Source organism: Mauremys reevesii, linkage group 3, assembly GCF_016161935.1.
Source record: "Mauremys reevesii isolate NIE-2019 linkage group 3, ASM1616193v1, whole genome shotgun sequence".
NCBI lineage: Eukaryota > Metazoa > Chordata > Testudines > Geoemydidae > Mauremys > Mauremys reevesii.
The window spans coordinates 177,600,906-177,616,522 of record NC_052625.1 but is presented as its reverse complement, the minus strand read 5'-3'; the positions used below and the strand labels follow the sequence as shown (position 1 = coordinate 177,616,522).

Here is a 15,617-nt window from a genome sequence, read left to right as displayed (position 1 = left end):
GCTGTCGCTGGTGTAGATATGTGGGCAGAGTTGGCACTGAGGTTTGTTGCATGGATTGGTTCCTGAGTTAGAGTTACTGTGTGCGGTTACTGGTGAGAATATGCTTCAGGTTGGCAGGTTGTCTGTGGGCGAGGACTGGCCTGCCACCCAAGGCCTGTGAAAGTGTGGGGTCATTGTCCAGGATGGGTTGTAGATCCCTGATGATGCGTTGGAGGGGTTTTAGCTGGGGACTGTATGTGATGGCCAGTGGAGTCCTGTTTGTTTCTTTCTTGGGTTTGTCTTGCAGTAGGAGGCTTCTGGGTACACGTCTGGCTCTGTTGATCTGTCTCCTTATTTCCTCGTGCGGGTACTGTAGTTTTGAGAATGCTTGGTGGAGATTTTGTAGGTGTTGGTCTCTGTCTGAGGGGTTAGAGCAGATGCGGTTGTACCTCAGTGCTTGGCTGTAGTCAATGGATCGTGTGGTGTGCCCGGGATGGAAGCTGGAGGCATGAAGGTAGGCATAGCGGTTGGTAGGTTTTCGGTATAGGGTGGTGTTAATGTGACCATCATTTATTTGCACTGTGGTGTCTAGGAAGTGGACCTCCCGTGTAGATTGGTCCAGGCTGAGATTGATGGTGGGGTGGAAGCTGTTGAAATCATGGTGGAATTTTTCCAGTCTCTCCTTCCCATGGGTCCAGATGATGAAGATGTCATCAATGTAGCGTAGATAGAGAAGGACGAGAGTGAGTGGACGAGAGCTGAGGAAGCGTTGTTCCAGATCAGCCATAAAAATGTTGGCATATTGTGGGGCCATGCGGGTGCTCATAGCGGTGCCACTGATCTGGAGATATATATTGTCATCAAATTTGAAATAGTTGTGTGTGAGGATAAAGGCACAGAGCTCAGCAACCAGTTGTGCTGTGGCATCATCAGGGATACTGTTCCTGACAGCTTGTATTCCATCTGTGTGTGGGATGTTTTGTGTAGAGAGTCTCTACATCCATGGTGGCTAGGATGGTGTTTTCTGGAAGGTCACCAATGCATTGTAGTTTCCTCAGGAAATCAGTGGTGTCACGGAGATAGCTGGGAGTGCTGGTGGCATTCTCTACTCAGACCCTATGCCACCAGCACTCTCAGCTATCTCCGTGACACCACTAATTTCACTGCAGTGGTGATGTGCTGGTCTTCCTGGCTGTCTGCATCCGGTATCCACAAGGATTTGCAGACCAAAGTGGAGGACTTTCCCTTTGACAAAGAGAAACTCTTTTCTAAAAAAACTGATGAAGTCCTTCACACTATGAAAGACTCTAGAGCCACTTTGCGCACATTGGGCATATACCCATTCATCTCTAGGAGACAACGATACCAACATTATCAGAGACCCTGTACACAACAATATCACCGACCCCAGTCCAAACCATATGACACTGGGAGAAATGGCAATAGACCTCCTAGGTACCGGCAAAACCATGCGCAACCAACTACTTCCCACCCATTGGGTAACAAACAACAATTTTGAAGTACTGGTTGGGGGTCTGTGCAACCACCCCTTGACTCCGCCACCTATTGTCCCATTTGGCTGCTGCCTCCAGGCTTTCCACCATGTCTGGCAACAGATCACGCAGGACCACTGGATCCTGGAAATAGTTCAGTCAGGTTACTCCATCCCTTTCTTATGTTCCCTGCCCACCCTTTCCCCTCCCTCGTCCCTCTTCAGGGACCCCTCTCACGAGCATCTTCTCCACCTAGGTGCAGTGGAACATGTATCAACGTAACATCGGGGAAAAGGATTCTACTCCCGCTACTTTCTAATCCAAAAGAAAGGTGCAGGGTGGAGACCTATATTAGACCTACGCCGACTGAACAAGTTTGTACATGTACAAAAATTCAAGATGGTCACATTGGGCACAATAATACCTGTGCTGGAACAAGGGGACTGGTTCACAGCCCTCGACCTACAAGACACCTATTTCCATATATCCATTCATCCAGCACACAGACGCTTCCTGCGATTCACACTCGGACACGACCACTTTCAATACAGAGTACTTCCATTCGATCTCTTCACAGCACCGCGGGTGTTCTCCAAGACCCTAGCTGTAGTTATAGTAAACCTCCGCAAACATGGGATTATACTCTTACCCCGCTTAGACAACAGCCTTATCAAAGCCAGCTCCTACGACGAGACAAACTTTACCATCTCTTTTCCACAGCCTAGGCTTGCAAATAAATTTCCAAAAATCCACCCTGATACCTACACAGCAGATAGAGTCTAGGTGAGCTCCTGTGAACTCTGTTTGAAGCAGAGCCTCGCTTCCACACAACAGATTCCTTACTATTATGCATCTCATGAGCACAGTCTCTGTTCACCCCAGCATACAGGCACGGACCAGCCTACAGCTTCTTGGTCACATGGCAGCCACCACCTTCATGGTCAAATACGCCAGGCTGCACATGAGATGCCTTCAGGGCTGGCTCAACTCCAACTACAAACCCAGCAGACACAGTTTCTGCATAACACTGACTCCGCCATCGAACGTATTGGCCTCCCTACATTGGTGGACAAAATCAGAGAACCTATGCACGGGTGTTTCCTTCTATCCACGCACCCCAGTTCTCATGCTCACCAGGGACACTTCCCAGATAGGTTGGGGAGCGCACCTAGGCAACCACAAGGTACAGGGCCGTTGGTCCCTCAGAGACGCATCTGCACATCAATCTTCTAAAACTCAGAGCCGTCAGGTATGCGTTCCTTCACTTTTTTCCCACCATAAAGAACAAGTCCATCCAAGTTCTGACGGACAATATAGCATGCATGTTTTACATCAACAGGCGGGGAGGAGCACGATCTCACTCCCTATGCACAGAAGCCATCTGACTATGGAATTGGTGCATACAACATCACATAGAAATCACCGCTTCCTACCTGCCTGGGTGTCACAACCCTACTGCCGACACATTCAGCAGACACTTCTCCAAGGAACAAGAATGGGAATTACATCCCATGATACTCCGACAGCTCTTCTCCCACTGGGGCACTCCGTCGATAGACCTGTTTGCCACGCCTCAAAACCACAAATACCATCTATTTTGCTCCAGAGCGGGGCTCAGACACACATCTCTAGGGTATGCATTCCTCGTTCCTTGGAACATCTCCCTCTTGTACGCTTTTCCACCGATTCCACTGATTCACAGGGCTCTACACAATATCAGAGAGGACAAGGCCTTCCTACTGCTTTTAGGAGAGTGGGTGATCTCAGGGCCTTTAAGGTGGCCCTCCCTACATGGTGTTTCACAGGGATAAGTATGCTTGAGATTGCATCCCAAGTTCATCACAAAAGCACATTCTGAATTTCACTTGAACCAAACTGTTCCCCTGTCCCATCTTTTATCCAGAGCCTCATGATAACAGGGAGGACAGGAAGCTGTACTCCCTAGATGTACACAGAGTTCTCGCCTTCTCTTTGCACAGTACAAAGCCCTTTTGAAAGTCTCTGATTATTTGTCTCCATCACCAAGAGGATGCCCAAAGACTCTCTAAATTGATTTCCAGCTGCATCCTCCTTTGTTATGAACTTAGGGCATCCCCTCCTCCTCAGATTGTCAGCGCTCATTCAGCCACAGTGCAAGCTGCCTTTAGTAGCTTCTCTACCAGGAATTTGTGTCTCAGAGATCCATAGGGCAGGAGCTTGGGGTTCCAGTCACACTATTACTAAGTATATGCCCTGGTTCAAGCATTCTGTCAAGAATGCTTCCTTTGGTTCAGCGATCCTATGATATGTGGTGCAGAAGGCTGCCTTGTTACCCTCCTCCTCAGTGAGCACTGCTTGGGAGTCACCCACAGGGAATACCCCTAGGGACCAGCACTCAAAGTAAAAAGGAAGGTTACTTACCTTACTCTAACTGGAGTTCTTTGAGAAGCATGGTCTTTGTGGGTATTCATGACCTACCCTCTTTCTCCTCTGCTCGGCTCCTCACTTGATTCACAGTAGAGTAGGAACTGGAGAGGTGGTTGGTCTGTGCGACCCCTTATACACTTGGTTCAGAGCACAAGAAGTGCAGGGCACAGGTGCGGACCAACGGACACTGCTGTCTCAGAAATATGGAGCACATGCACACCCACAGTGAATACCCATAGGGACCACACTTCTCAAAGAACTGCAGTTACGAAAAAGTAACCTTCCTTTTTTTGACTGTCCATTTCTAAACACTAGATGCTTTTTAAAATGGGTTCTTTATAGTAGCCACCCCCCCCCCCCAAATTCCTTTCCTGATGTTAAAGTTTTGCAGCCAAAATGGCCTGCAGACATAGTGAATCCATAGAGAATGCAAGTTTCAACCTGGTGTGTATAAGGCCCACCCTTCAGTGTTGCTCTCTGGCCAGCTATCCATGTAGTTCTTTGGCAGCAGCATGGCTCCTTCAAAAATGACACTGTTACTGTCTTGCTTTAACAATGCCTTTGCCTTAAATCTACTTTCCTCAGGAAGTGTGTGTGGCTGGAGACAGCAATAACTTCTGCTTTAAGCTGTGTAGAATGATTGCTTCTTGTCCCTGATCTTAAAGACACGTGGAACCCCAACTGTATGGTGTTAATCCAAATGAGCTACCTCAGCATTTGAGGTGAGGGTTTACTGTGAAGCCTCTGCTTTGCCTTTTGCCAACCACCAGCGCCCCTGCTGCTATTAAACTCATATTTTCTTGCCTCTCTGCTAGGGAGCAAAGAGCAATGTAGAGCCCTAAGAAATTGCCCTGTTGTGTTTAGATATTGCAAGCCCAGCTTTTTATGGAAATATAGATTCTTCTTCGAGTGCTTGCTCATATTGATTCCAATTAGGTGTGCGCGCATTGCGTGCACGTTCGTCGGAAGATTTTTACCCTAGCAACACTCGGTGGGTCGGCTGGGTTGCCCCCTGGAGTGGCGCCGTAATGGTGCCGGATATATTACCCCTGCCGACCCAACGGCCCCTCAGTTCCGTCTTACCGCCCATGATGGTCGTTGGAACTGTGGAGCGCAGCTTTGCTGCTCTCCACTTCCCTAGCTTACTCGTCGTTCTTTACTGTTAATTGTGTTTATAGTTCGAGTTTTACAGTTATAGTTAGTGTTAGTTATTGTGTGTATATATATGTAGTTAGTGTATATAGTTGAGGGGGGATCAGGGATTAGCCCCTTTCCTCCACCCTGGTGCCGGTGATCGTGACTTGGATGTCCCCAGCCATATATTTCCTGAGAACCAGGGCCACGACAAGGACCCCATCAGTGGTCTTTGTGGACACCGTGGGCATACCACCAAGCCCAAGGTGCTCCCTCAGTTGCACCACGGTCTGCCCCGTCGCAACACCGGGCACCAGAGGCAACCATAAGCCGCCCCCCCCCCCGCCCCCATGAGTACGGATGAGGTTTTGGTACCACCTGCAGACACCCAGGTCCCACCTGAGTCTGACGCCGCTCCTCAAGAACAGGAGCCCCCATAGGACCCTCTTGTCCCTGGCCTCTCTGCTTCCTCCTCTCCAGATGAGGCTGTGACAGGAACATCCTCTTCTGGCCCTCCCCCAGTTGATGTAAGGGCCCATCAAGACCTCTTAAGATGAGTGGCACAGAATATGAATCTGCAGGGGGAGGAGGTCCCTGAAATAGAGGATCCTGTAGTGGACATCCTATCTGCAGACGCATTTATGAGAGTGGCTCTGCCATTTATCCGCACTATACAGGCAAACGCAGACACCATTTGGCAATCCCCAGCTTCGATTCCCCCCCACAGCCAGGGGAGTAGAGAGAAAATACATGGTACCCTCCAAGGGGTACGAGTATCTCTACATACCCCCACCTCCTTGCTCCCTAGTAGTTCAATCGGTGAACAAGAGGGAGCATCATGGCCAGCAAGTTCCTGCTCCCAAGTCTAAGGAGGCTAGGCGCATGGACCTCCTAGGCCGCAAAATATATTCGGCTGGGGGCCTTCAACTTAGGGTGGCAAACCAGCAAGCCCTCCTAAGTAGGTATAACTATAACCCATGGAGGTCCTTGGGGAAGTTTACAGTGCTTCTTCCCCAGGAATCCCGACAAGAATTTGCGGCCCTGCTTGACAAGGGTAAGAAGTGTCGAGAACCTCCCTCCAAGCCTCCCTGGACGCAGCGGACTCTGCTGCCAGGACTCTGGCATCAGGAGTGACGATGAGGCATATCTCCTGGCTCCAGGTATCAGGCCTTCCTCCTGAATTACAACAAACCATTCAGGACTTGCCCTTTGAAGGCCAGGGGCTCTTCTCAGACAAGACTGATCCCAGATTACAAAGTCTGAAGGACAATCGTGTAGTAATGCGCTCGCTGGGGATGCACACACTAGTGACCCAATGCAGGACCTTCCGACCCCAGCCTCACCATACTTACCCCCCCCCCCCCCCCGCCTAGGCCACGACAGGACTTCAGCAGAAGGCGTGGCCGAGGGAATCTACGGAGGTAGTCTGGCCCCCAAGGGGGTCAAAATCAGGCCCCCCCCATAACCACCGGCGGGGCCCAAACAGAACTTTTGATGGGACGCCTGAGGACGGCCCACCAGTTGTTTTCCCGGACCCTTCCTCTCCCTTTTACAACCGCCTCTCCCATTTCCTCCCTCCGTGGTCCCAGCTAACTTCAGATCGTTGGGTCCTGTGCACGGTGGAGTTGGGATACCACCTTCAGTTTGTTTCAACCCCACCTTCCCACCCTCCCTCCTTGTCCCTCTTCAGGGACCCCTCTCACGAGCAATTCCTCTTACAAGAGGTCCAGTCGCTCCTAACCATTGGAGCCATAGAGGAGATACCAAAAGACCTGAGGGGCAAGGGGTTTTATTCCCGCTACTTCCTAATCCCCAAGGCAAAGGGAGGTCTACGACTGATCCTAGACCTGCGAGGACTCAACAAATTCATGATAAAGTTGAAGTTCCGCATGGTATCCCTGGGGACCATTATCCCGTCTTTGGATCCTGGAGACTGGTATGCCGCCCTCGATATGAAGGACGCGTATTTCCACATTGCAGTTTACCCACCACACAGACGGTACCTCCGTTTTGTGGTCAACCATCAACATTTTCAATTCACGGTCCTTCCATTTGGCCTTTCTACGGCTCCGCGAGTATTCACAAAATACATGGCCGTAGTCGCCACCTCCCTCCGGCGTTGTCGGGTGCATGTCTACCCGTATCTCGACGATTGGCTCATTCGAGGGACCTCCGAGTCACAAGTGAGACATCACCTGTACATCGTCAAAGACCTCTTCAGGAGCCTAGGCCTGATGATCAACATAGAGAAGTCTACTCTGATACCCACGCAGAGAATAGACTTCATCGGGGCGATTCTGGACTCCAATCTGGCCAAAGCCTGCCTGCCACAGCCTCGTTTTCAAGCGATGGCTACAATTATTCAAGGCCTCCAAACCTTCCCGACAACGTCAGCTCGCACTTGTCTCAGCCTAGTAGGTCACATGGCCGCCTGCACCTTCGTGACCAAACATAACAGGCTACGCCTCCGTCCATTTCAAACCTGACTTGCCTCAGTATACCAGCCGGGCCGGGACAGCCTGGACTCGATACTCACTGTTCCCCCGAATGTTCTAGGCTCCCTAATCTGGTGGCTAACTCCCACTCTAGTCTGTGCAGGGATGCCATTCCACCCACCGCAACCTTTGATGGCCCTAACCACGGACGCGTCATCTCTGGGTTGGGGTGCCCACCTCGAGGGCCTCCGCACTCAAGGCCTCTGGTCAGTTCAAGAACTAACCTTACACATCAATGTGCGGGAGCTGAGGGCGATTCGTCTAGCGTGCCAGGTGTTTCGAGACCATGTTCTTCGACCTCTCAGTGGCAGACCCAATTCCCCTACCACTATGGCCAGGTCTCATAACTCAGGACTTGGGCAGACTTCACCATCCAGACCTACAGTCTTTTCACCTCACAGCTTGGTTGCTGCGTGGTTAAGCCAGTCCGAGTTACGCTGCTCTGCCTTGGTCCAACAGGTACTCTTGGGCAGTAGGAAGCCTTCCACTAGGTTGATATATCTGGCCAAGTGGAAGCGTTTCTCCCTCTGGTGCGCTCAATGTAACACTGTCCCCATGCAGGTACCAGTTCCTACTGTCCTGGACTACCTCTGGTCCCTGAAAGAACACAGCCTAGTGGTCTCTTCCATAAAAGTGCATCTGGTAGCCATCTCTGCCTTCCACCCAGGGGAGAACGGCGATCAATCTTCTCTCACCCCATGGTTTCAAGGTTCCTCAAGGGCTTGGAACGTTTGTACCCACAGGTTAGACACCCTACCCCTACCTGGGACCTCAATCTGGTTCTAGCCAAGCTTATGGGTGCTCCTTTCAAACCGCTAGCCACCTGCTCGCTGCTGTACCTCTCCTGGAAGACAGCTTTCCTCGTCACTATTACTTTGGCAAGGCGAGTATCCGAGCTTCGGGCCCTGACAGCGGACCCCCCGTATAGGGTGTTTCATAAGGACAAGGTACAGCTGCAACCACACCCCGCCTTTCTCCCTAAGGTGGTGTCCGTCTTTCATGTCAATCAAGACATCTTTCTTCCGGTCTTCTTCCCGAAGCCACACTCATCGCGTCGGGAACAGCAGCTACGCTCCCTAGACGTCCGCAGGGCTCTCGCCTTTTATATCAAAAGAACAAAACCCTTTCGAAAGTCGCCTCAGCTCTTTGTAGCGGTGGCAGACTGGATGAAGTGTCTGCCGGTCTCCTCCCAGCGAATTTCATCTTGGGTGACATCTTGCATCCGCGCCTGCTATGATTTGGCTCATGTTCCGGCTAGCCACCTCACCGCCCATTCTACTCAGGCTCAAGCTTCATTTGCCGCCTTTCCGGCCCATGTTCCCATCCAGGAGATGTCGGGCAGCTACTTGGTCATCGATTCACACCTTTGCGTCACATTACGCATTAGTACAACAGTCCAGAGATGATGCAACATTTGGCTCAGCAGTTTTACATTCTGCAACATCTCACTCCGACCTCACCGCCTAGGGCTTGGGAGTCACCTAATTGGAATCGATATGAGCAAGCACTTGAAGAAAAGACGGTTACTCACCTTTGTAACTGTTGTTCTTTGAGATGTGTTGCTCATATCCATTCCAAACCCGCCTTCCTTCCCCTCTGTCGGAGTAGACGGCAAGAAGGAACTGAGGGGCCATTGGGTCAGCAGGGATATATATCTGGCGCCATGGTGGCGCCACTCCAGGAGGCGACCCAGCCGACCCACCGAGTGTTGGTAGGGTAAAAATCTTCCGACAAACGTGCACGCGGCGCACTTACACCTAATTGGAATGGATATGAGCAACACATCTCGAAGAACAACAGTTACAAAGGTGAGTAACTGTCTTTTTTTTTTTTTAAATCCACTATTGCAACTCTGATATTGTTTAAATGTACATTTTTCTTGTTTGTAAATTCTTTTGCTCTCTCAAATCATTTAAAAAAATAATCTAATTAGCTAATTCAGCTGACTGCTTAGTTTGACGACTAGTTTAAATACTATTTTTCTCTCATTTTTCATTGTTTTTCAGATATGTAATTAATAGGATTGCACACACCCTCATCTCTTGTTCCATATTACTGATTTCCATTTTTAGCTAGAGAATTCAAGTGAAATTGACTTTTGTGCCTAGCTGTTTTTCCTTTATTTGCACAATCTATTGTGCTGTTTTGATCTGTTGTGCTTTGTTTCCATTTTAGATACCTCATGTAGAATATTAAACCCTAAGCAACCAAAACAAACAATCACAGAAAACTTAAAAGGTTCATTTTTTTCTGATATAGACAAGCTAATGCTGAGTCAAACTTGCCCATCCTTACCACATCTGTTAAACATATTGCTGTATTTAAAAGGTCACTCCTGTAAATCCTGTACCTTTCACAAATTATCTCTTGAAACAGCTCACTTATATTCAGAACTCCATTATCTTAGATGTTTTTCAGATCATGTGTTTTTCTGTTCCCAAATGTAGTGTGTGTAAATACATGGGTTTTTGTTTTTGTTTTTTGTTTGTTTGTTTTTTGCTCATTTGATTGACTTCCCAAGTTGTGCACTAGTTGCACTGTAGTTTACTGCCAAACTTGAGGTTTTTGGACTGTGTAGAATTTACAGCAAGCACTATTAAGGTCAGAGGGAGAAATCCTGTCACTATTAAAGTTGGTGGGAATTTTGCCATTGACTTTAATAGAACCAGGATTTCACCCTGGGATTTGCTACTCACTAGTGATTATGGACTGTGATATTTCCTATTCTATGTATAGGAAAATATTTCAGTTACTGCAGATATTCTGAGCCGAAAATGCTGGGGTTTAATAGCACGCACTGTAACTGAATTTTCCCAAAACAGTTTTAAACGTAGTAGGGTCATCCTGCATCATACCCCACAATCCGTTGGGAATTGGCTTGTGCTGTTCAGCTCTGCTCTCTTGTATTGCAATTTGGTAGAAAATCCCTGAAGAGACATTGCTTCATTTTGATTATAAAGTGCTTCCTGGCTTTTCTTCTAGAACTACTTGCTAGGTCCCATAATTGTGAGAACAAACAACTGTAGATCAGGGATGCTCCCTCACTTGAGGCATTGGAGTGAATGTTATATGCATTGTATTGAGCATCACACAGTTTTTCTAATGAGTATTCATCTTTTGAAGAAAGCTACTGGAAATCCTAGGAACTCCAGTTGTTCCTACATGTTTTTTTGAGAGGAAGGGGGAGTATTAGGGGGCTGTATTTTCTATAGCATCTGCTTGCTTCTCTAAATAGTGTTCATCTTGGCCTCACCATGCACTGTGTTTTTGCCTTTTTTTTCTTAGCCTCCCTCTATTACTGTGATTACCTCATTCAGTATCCTTTATTCTGAAAAGCATCATGTACCCCTGTGGCACTGTAATAAATATGACTACTACCAGATTAAGGTTTTGTTTTTTTCCCAATGATCAGCATATTTAATATTCACCTGTCATGTAATTCAGATCACTATCTTCTGAGCTATTCAGAACCATTTAGTCAACGTGTTTAGAACCCATAATCAAAATAAATGTTCGTAGGATTCTTGTGAGACTTTCCTTTGGCTGTCATAAATTTTAGGCCCTTTTTTTTTAAGGCCGGCCACTAAAGGGTAAGACGATCACAAACTAAAAAACACTGGAGCAAGTCTAACAGAGTCTGCTGATAGAGGACAGGGTTACATCCACAGTAATAATGACTGTACATTACATGTTTATAATAGATATAGAGGACATGCTATATAATTTCTAAATATGAAAAATAGCTACTTTGTACTCACAGCAACTGTTTTTAAGGTAACATTTGAAAAATATTAGAATTGCCCAGCCAACTGTCAGTTTAAGGCAGTGGTGCACAAACTTTTGCTGTTGCGCCACCCCTTACCAGGAACGGAATCTGTACGCGCCCACCCTCCATTACTGCACAGTTGGCTCAGCAGAGAAGCTTGGGCTGAAGGCGAACTGGAGGCTGAACTGGGAATGGGGGAGGAGCCTGGGGCTAGAGGCGGAGCTGGCCTGGGGGAGAAGATGGAATGAGAGCAGAGTGGGGGCGGAGTGGGGCTGTAGCTGGGATGGGGGCAGAGCAGGGGTAGGGGCACTCCCTCCCTACCCCCCATGGGAGGTGGCTTGGGCTCTGACATGAGCCCCCTGGAACATTCCTCCATGCCCTTCCCCCCACATACACAGTTTGGGGTCCACTGATTTAAGGGCTGGAACTGTTGGGTTTTAGCTATAGATCACTTTTAAATGAGGAAAGAGCCAAAAATAATCTAACACTCCCGATATATTTCTTTAGCTAGCTTTAAAATCAGTAATTTGTTAATTTAAATTTAAACAACAACATAATTTAACCTCTCATAAAAAAGGGCATGTAATGAGAAAAACCAAATAAATTATTACATTTCTATTATTATATTATACTGGCAGTACAGAGTGCTTGCTATATTAGGGTCTGTTCCTGAGAGGAGCTCAGTATCCACAATTCCCACAGATTTCAGTGAGAGTATCCGGGTGCTCAGCATCTCTTAGAAACAAGTTGTAAGCCATTGAAAAAGTTAATATTCTGAGGGTTGAAAGTTTTCATTAACTCTTTTAATGCCTTTGATTGTAAAAAAAAATTACTTGCTTTCTGAGAAAATCCATCTGCTAAACAAGAATAATATAGGCTTGGTCCTAGTACTTGGATTTTGAATCTATTCACTTATATTTTAAGTATAAATCACTTTTAAAGTGCTTTGTATGCTAACCTTTTACACTTTTTATCTGAGAAATACAGGCACATATGATTTTTGTGGCCCTTTGCCAAAAGATTATCATTTACATAAATATCCCTTTCAACAGAATAGTTTAATGTATTGAGCTCAGAAGGTTAGAAGAAAGACTTCAATCTGTAACCCAGCAGTGGGCTATTGGCTTCTGAACAGTAGCATTGTTCATCGTATTCAGAACACTGTTCACATTCAGGCTTAAGCAGAGCTGGCATTAAAATTCATCTAATTTGTTTCATGTGACTTGTCAGCTGTGTTTTTTATTTAAATCTCTTGCCTTTTCTTTTGGCATTTTTGTTTTGTATTTTTAAAAAGTATTGAAATGGATAGGCCACATCTTACCTGATCAATCTCTGACCATTTTGTTTTGTCAGTTGTCACAATATGTTAAAATGTCCCATTAGGTTATTATATTTTTGTGCTTCTTTAAAAGAGGCCACTTTTGTTTTATGTTTCTGAATATATTTGATTAGATGCATCTAACCAGTCTTTTAAATTTAGTTTGAATGGAAATTGTGTGTAAGAGTAAATAGAAGCTCTGTGCATTGAGGAACTAAATAATTTTTATTTTATTAGAGAGTTTATACTTTATATTTGTTGTCAGATGCCTCTGTGGAGATTAAAGCATGAGCATAAACCCTAGCTTTATTTTGATACTGCCTCTGACTTTCTAATTTTTTCCTCCTTTTTCTAGCACACAGTCTCTGTAGCTAACAGTCATCTCAACCATGATTTTTTTTATTATTATTATTATTATTTCTTGAACCTGATTGAGAAGTGAGTGGTTGTACCTGGCTTGTCCAGTGAAATTTCCAATCTCCAATATTGCAGCTCAGTTAATGATTCTGCATCACTCCTAAAAACTTAACACTGTGATTTATCTACTGAGGTCATGATCTTGGAAAGACGTACACACGTGCTGAACTTTTTACTTATTTATTCAGGAAGTTTTAACAAGTTAACAAATCCTTGCCTGTAAATATCAGATACAAAACAACTGTTACAAGAGTTAACTTTTATGTATAGAGACATCATACAGGAATATGATCAGATCTTTCAGTTTAACAGGATTTTACCATGTTACATAGTGAGCATTATTACAACAGCTATAATATGTCATTTCTAGATATGTTATTAAATTGAGTGAAATACATGCTGAACTTTATGCACAGTGAGTGGTCCTGCTGGAGTCAATAGAATTCTCACAGTTAAGCAGCAAAACTAAAGTGCTTAGTGTAAAGTTAAGCACCTGAGTAAGGCTTTGCAGGATTGGGGCCTTAATATAAATACGAACATTTTAGAAGCTTTATTATACTCATTTTAAAGTATTTTTAAAAATGCATTATGTCCATTGCAGTTTGCTTGGAAAAAAAAAAGTATGTTGTATTGAAATGTGTATTAAATTTTTGCCTTTCTTATTATGCATGTATATATTCCAATAATAGTGGTGTTACTATGGTTAAGATTCTGACAGCATTTCTCTAATAAAGCCTTTTCAGGTATAATCAGCTATAAAAGTTGTCTGTGGAATAAAACTTTGGTACAAGATTCTAAAGTGAATCATAAAAATAAAAGATATCTTTAAGCTAATGATATAACCCGAAACTCATTGGACATAGTTAAAATGACTTAGTAAGAAATTAAAAAATACTTTAATTTAGATATTAAATATTTTTCCTTCAGACATATAGCAGTGTATGTGAAACACAAGAGACTATTAGTATGTTTTTGGGCAGAGCCACCAGTTAGCTAGCTGTATCATGCATAGTGGGTATAGACTGAGTGAGACTGTGCTGTTTTTTTAGAGACGGTGTGAATTAAGGATGGAGAGAGAACCCTTAATCGTAAAACTTCACAGTTGGTTACCAAGATTAGAATGAATGTTTAAGTTTAATGCTTCCAGATAATTTCCTCATCCTATTTTAGGTAGTATGACATTATCCATATGAAGGTTATTGCATTCTACATGTAGTGCTTGTCCTATCACAGTGGAGAACTATCTAAAGTATGGAACTAGCTTATATAGGTCAGATGAATCTCTTTTCTGCTGAAACACTGGATTTTTCTTAAAAAGTAATACCAAGTCAAAGTGTGTGCAGAAAATGCAGACATACCCTAACTTCTGTATGTCAGTTCTGTGCCCCAAAGGGTTTGGTGTCATGGATGTGATCAGGGGCGGCTCTAGGCATTTTGCCGCCCCAAGCACGGCAGGCAGGCTGCCTTCGGCGGCTTGCCTGCGGAGGGCCCGCCAAAGCCGTGGGACCAGCGGAGCCTTGCCGGCTTGCCGCCCCAAGCATGCGCTTGGCGTGCTGGGGCCTGGAGCCGCCCCTGGATGTGATAGTATGTATTGGGGTAGCATTTGAAATGGAAATACTACTTTCTGATAAATTTGACTTATTTGAAGTTTACCTAACTGTCTGGTATTTATTTTCTTTAGAATTTCAAAGAATATTCCAACAACTAAAGATGTTGAACCTCTGCTTGAAATTGATGGGGACATACGGAATTTTGAAGTATTTTTATCTTCACGGACACCAGTTCTTATAGCACGTGATGTAAAAACCTTTTTGCCGTGTACTGTAAACTTAGATCCAAAGCTACGAGAAATCATTTCAGGTGAGTATGTTTTCGGATAAAATGAAAATGGAAAATTGTATTATAATTTTCTTCATTGTAGATGTTACTGCTTGGAACACTCACTACCTCTGAGTTAATAGGTTTGTACCATTTGTGCCCAGAGGGATTATTAGCTCATCTCATCTGACGGTCATACGCCATTAGATTTCACCCAGTGATCTCAGCATTGAGACCAGTAACTTGTGTTTGACCAAAGCATATATTCCATATCAGTTTTTCCATTATATTGCCTAGCATTGATGTCAGACTAAGCAACCTGTAGTTATGGGCTCTCTTGGTTGCTCTTTTTTGAATATTGGCACAACAATAGCTCTCTTTAAATCTTCTGGAATTTCCCTGGTATTCCAAGATTTACTGAAAATTAGTATTGGGCCAGAGATCTCCTCAGCCAACTCTTTAAAGACTTTTGGATGAAAGTTATCCAGGCCTGCTAAATGTTTATCCCTAGCAGATGTTTAACATCCTTGTTAGTTACTAATGGTCTGGAAGGCACTTCATTATTCTCATGTGATACAAGCACATCATCCTGCTTCTTTCCAACTACAGAACAGAAATATGATATTTATTGAACATATCTACCTTTTCTATATCAGTATTAAAAGTTTTACTGTCTCCATCTTGTTATAGGCCTTATGCTATTTCTAGGGTCTCTTTTGTTTCTAATTGTGATAGAGTGCTAGGTTAAAAGGCCTGAGTCAACACTCTTCAGAGCAGCCCCAAACAGGCAA

The 15,617-nt window shown here is 45.1% G+C and overlaps 1 protein-coding gene across 5 annotated transcripts in view; it reads left to right on the top strand.

Annotated features, from left to right (window-relative positions):
* The window catches only part of KIDINS220 (kinase D interacting substrate 220), a 166,027-nt gene that overhangs the window by 106,541 nt on the left and 43,869 nt on the right, over positions 1–15,617 (top strand). For all 5 annotated transcript variants that reach the window (XM_039528939.1, XM_039528935.1, XM_039528936.1 and 2 more), the window contains one exon: positions 14,690–14,868. In XM_039528939.1, coding sequence (XP_039384873.1) covers positions 14,690–14,868 — 179 coding nt within the window. The remainder of the gene's footprint in view (positions 1–14,689; positions 14,869–15,617) is intronic.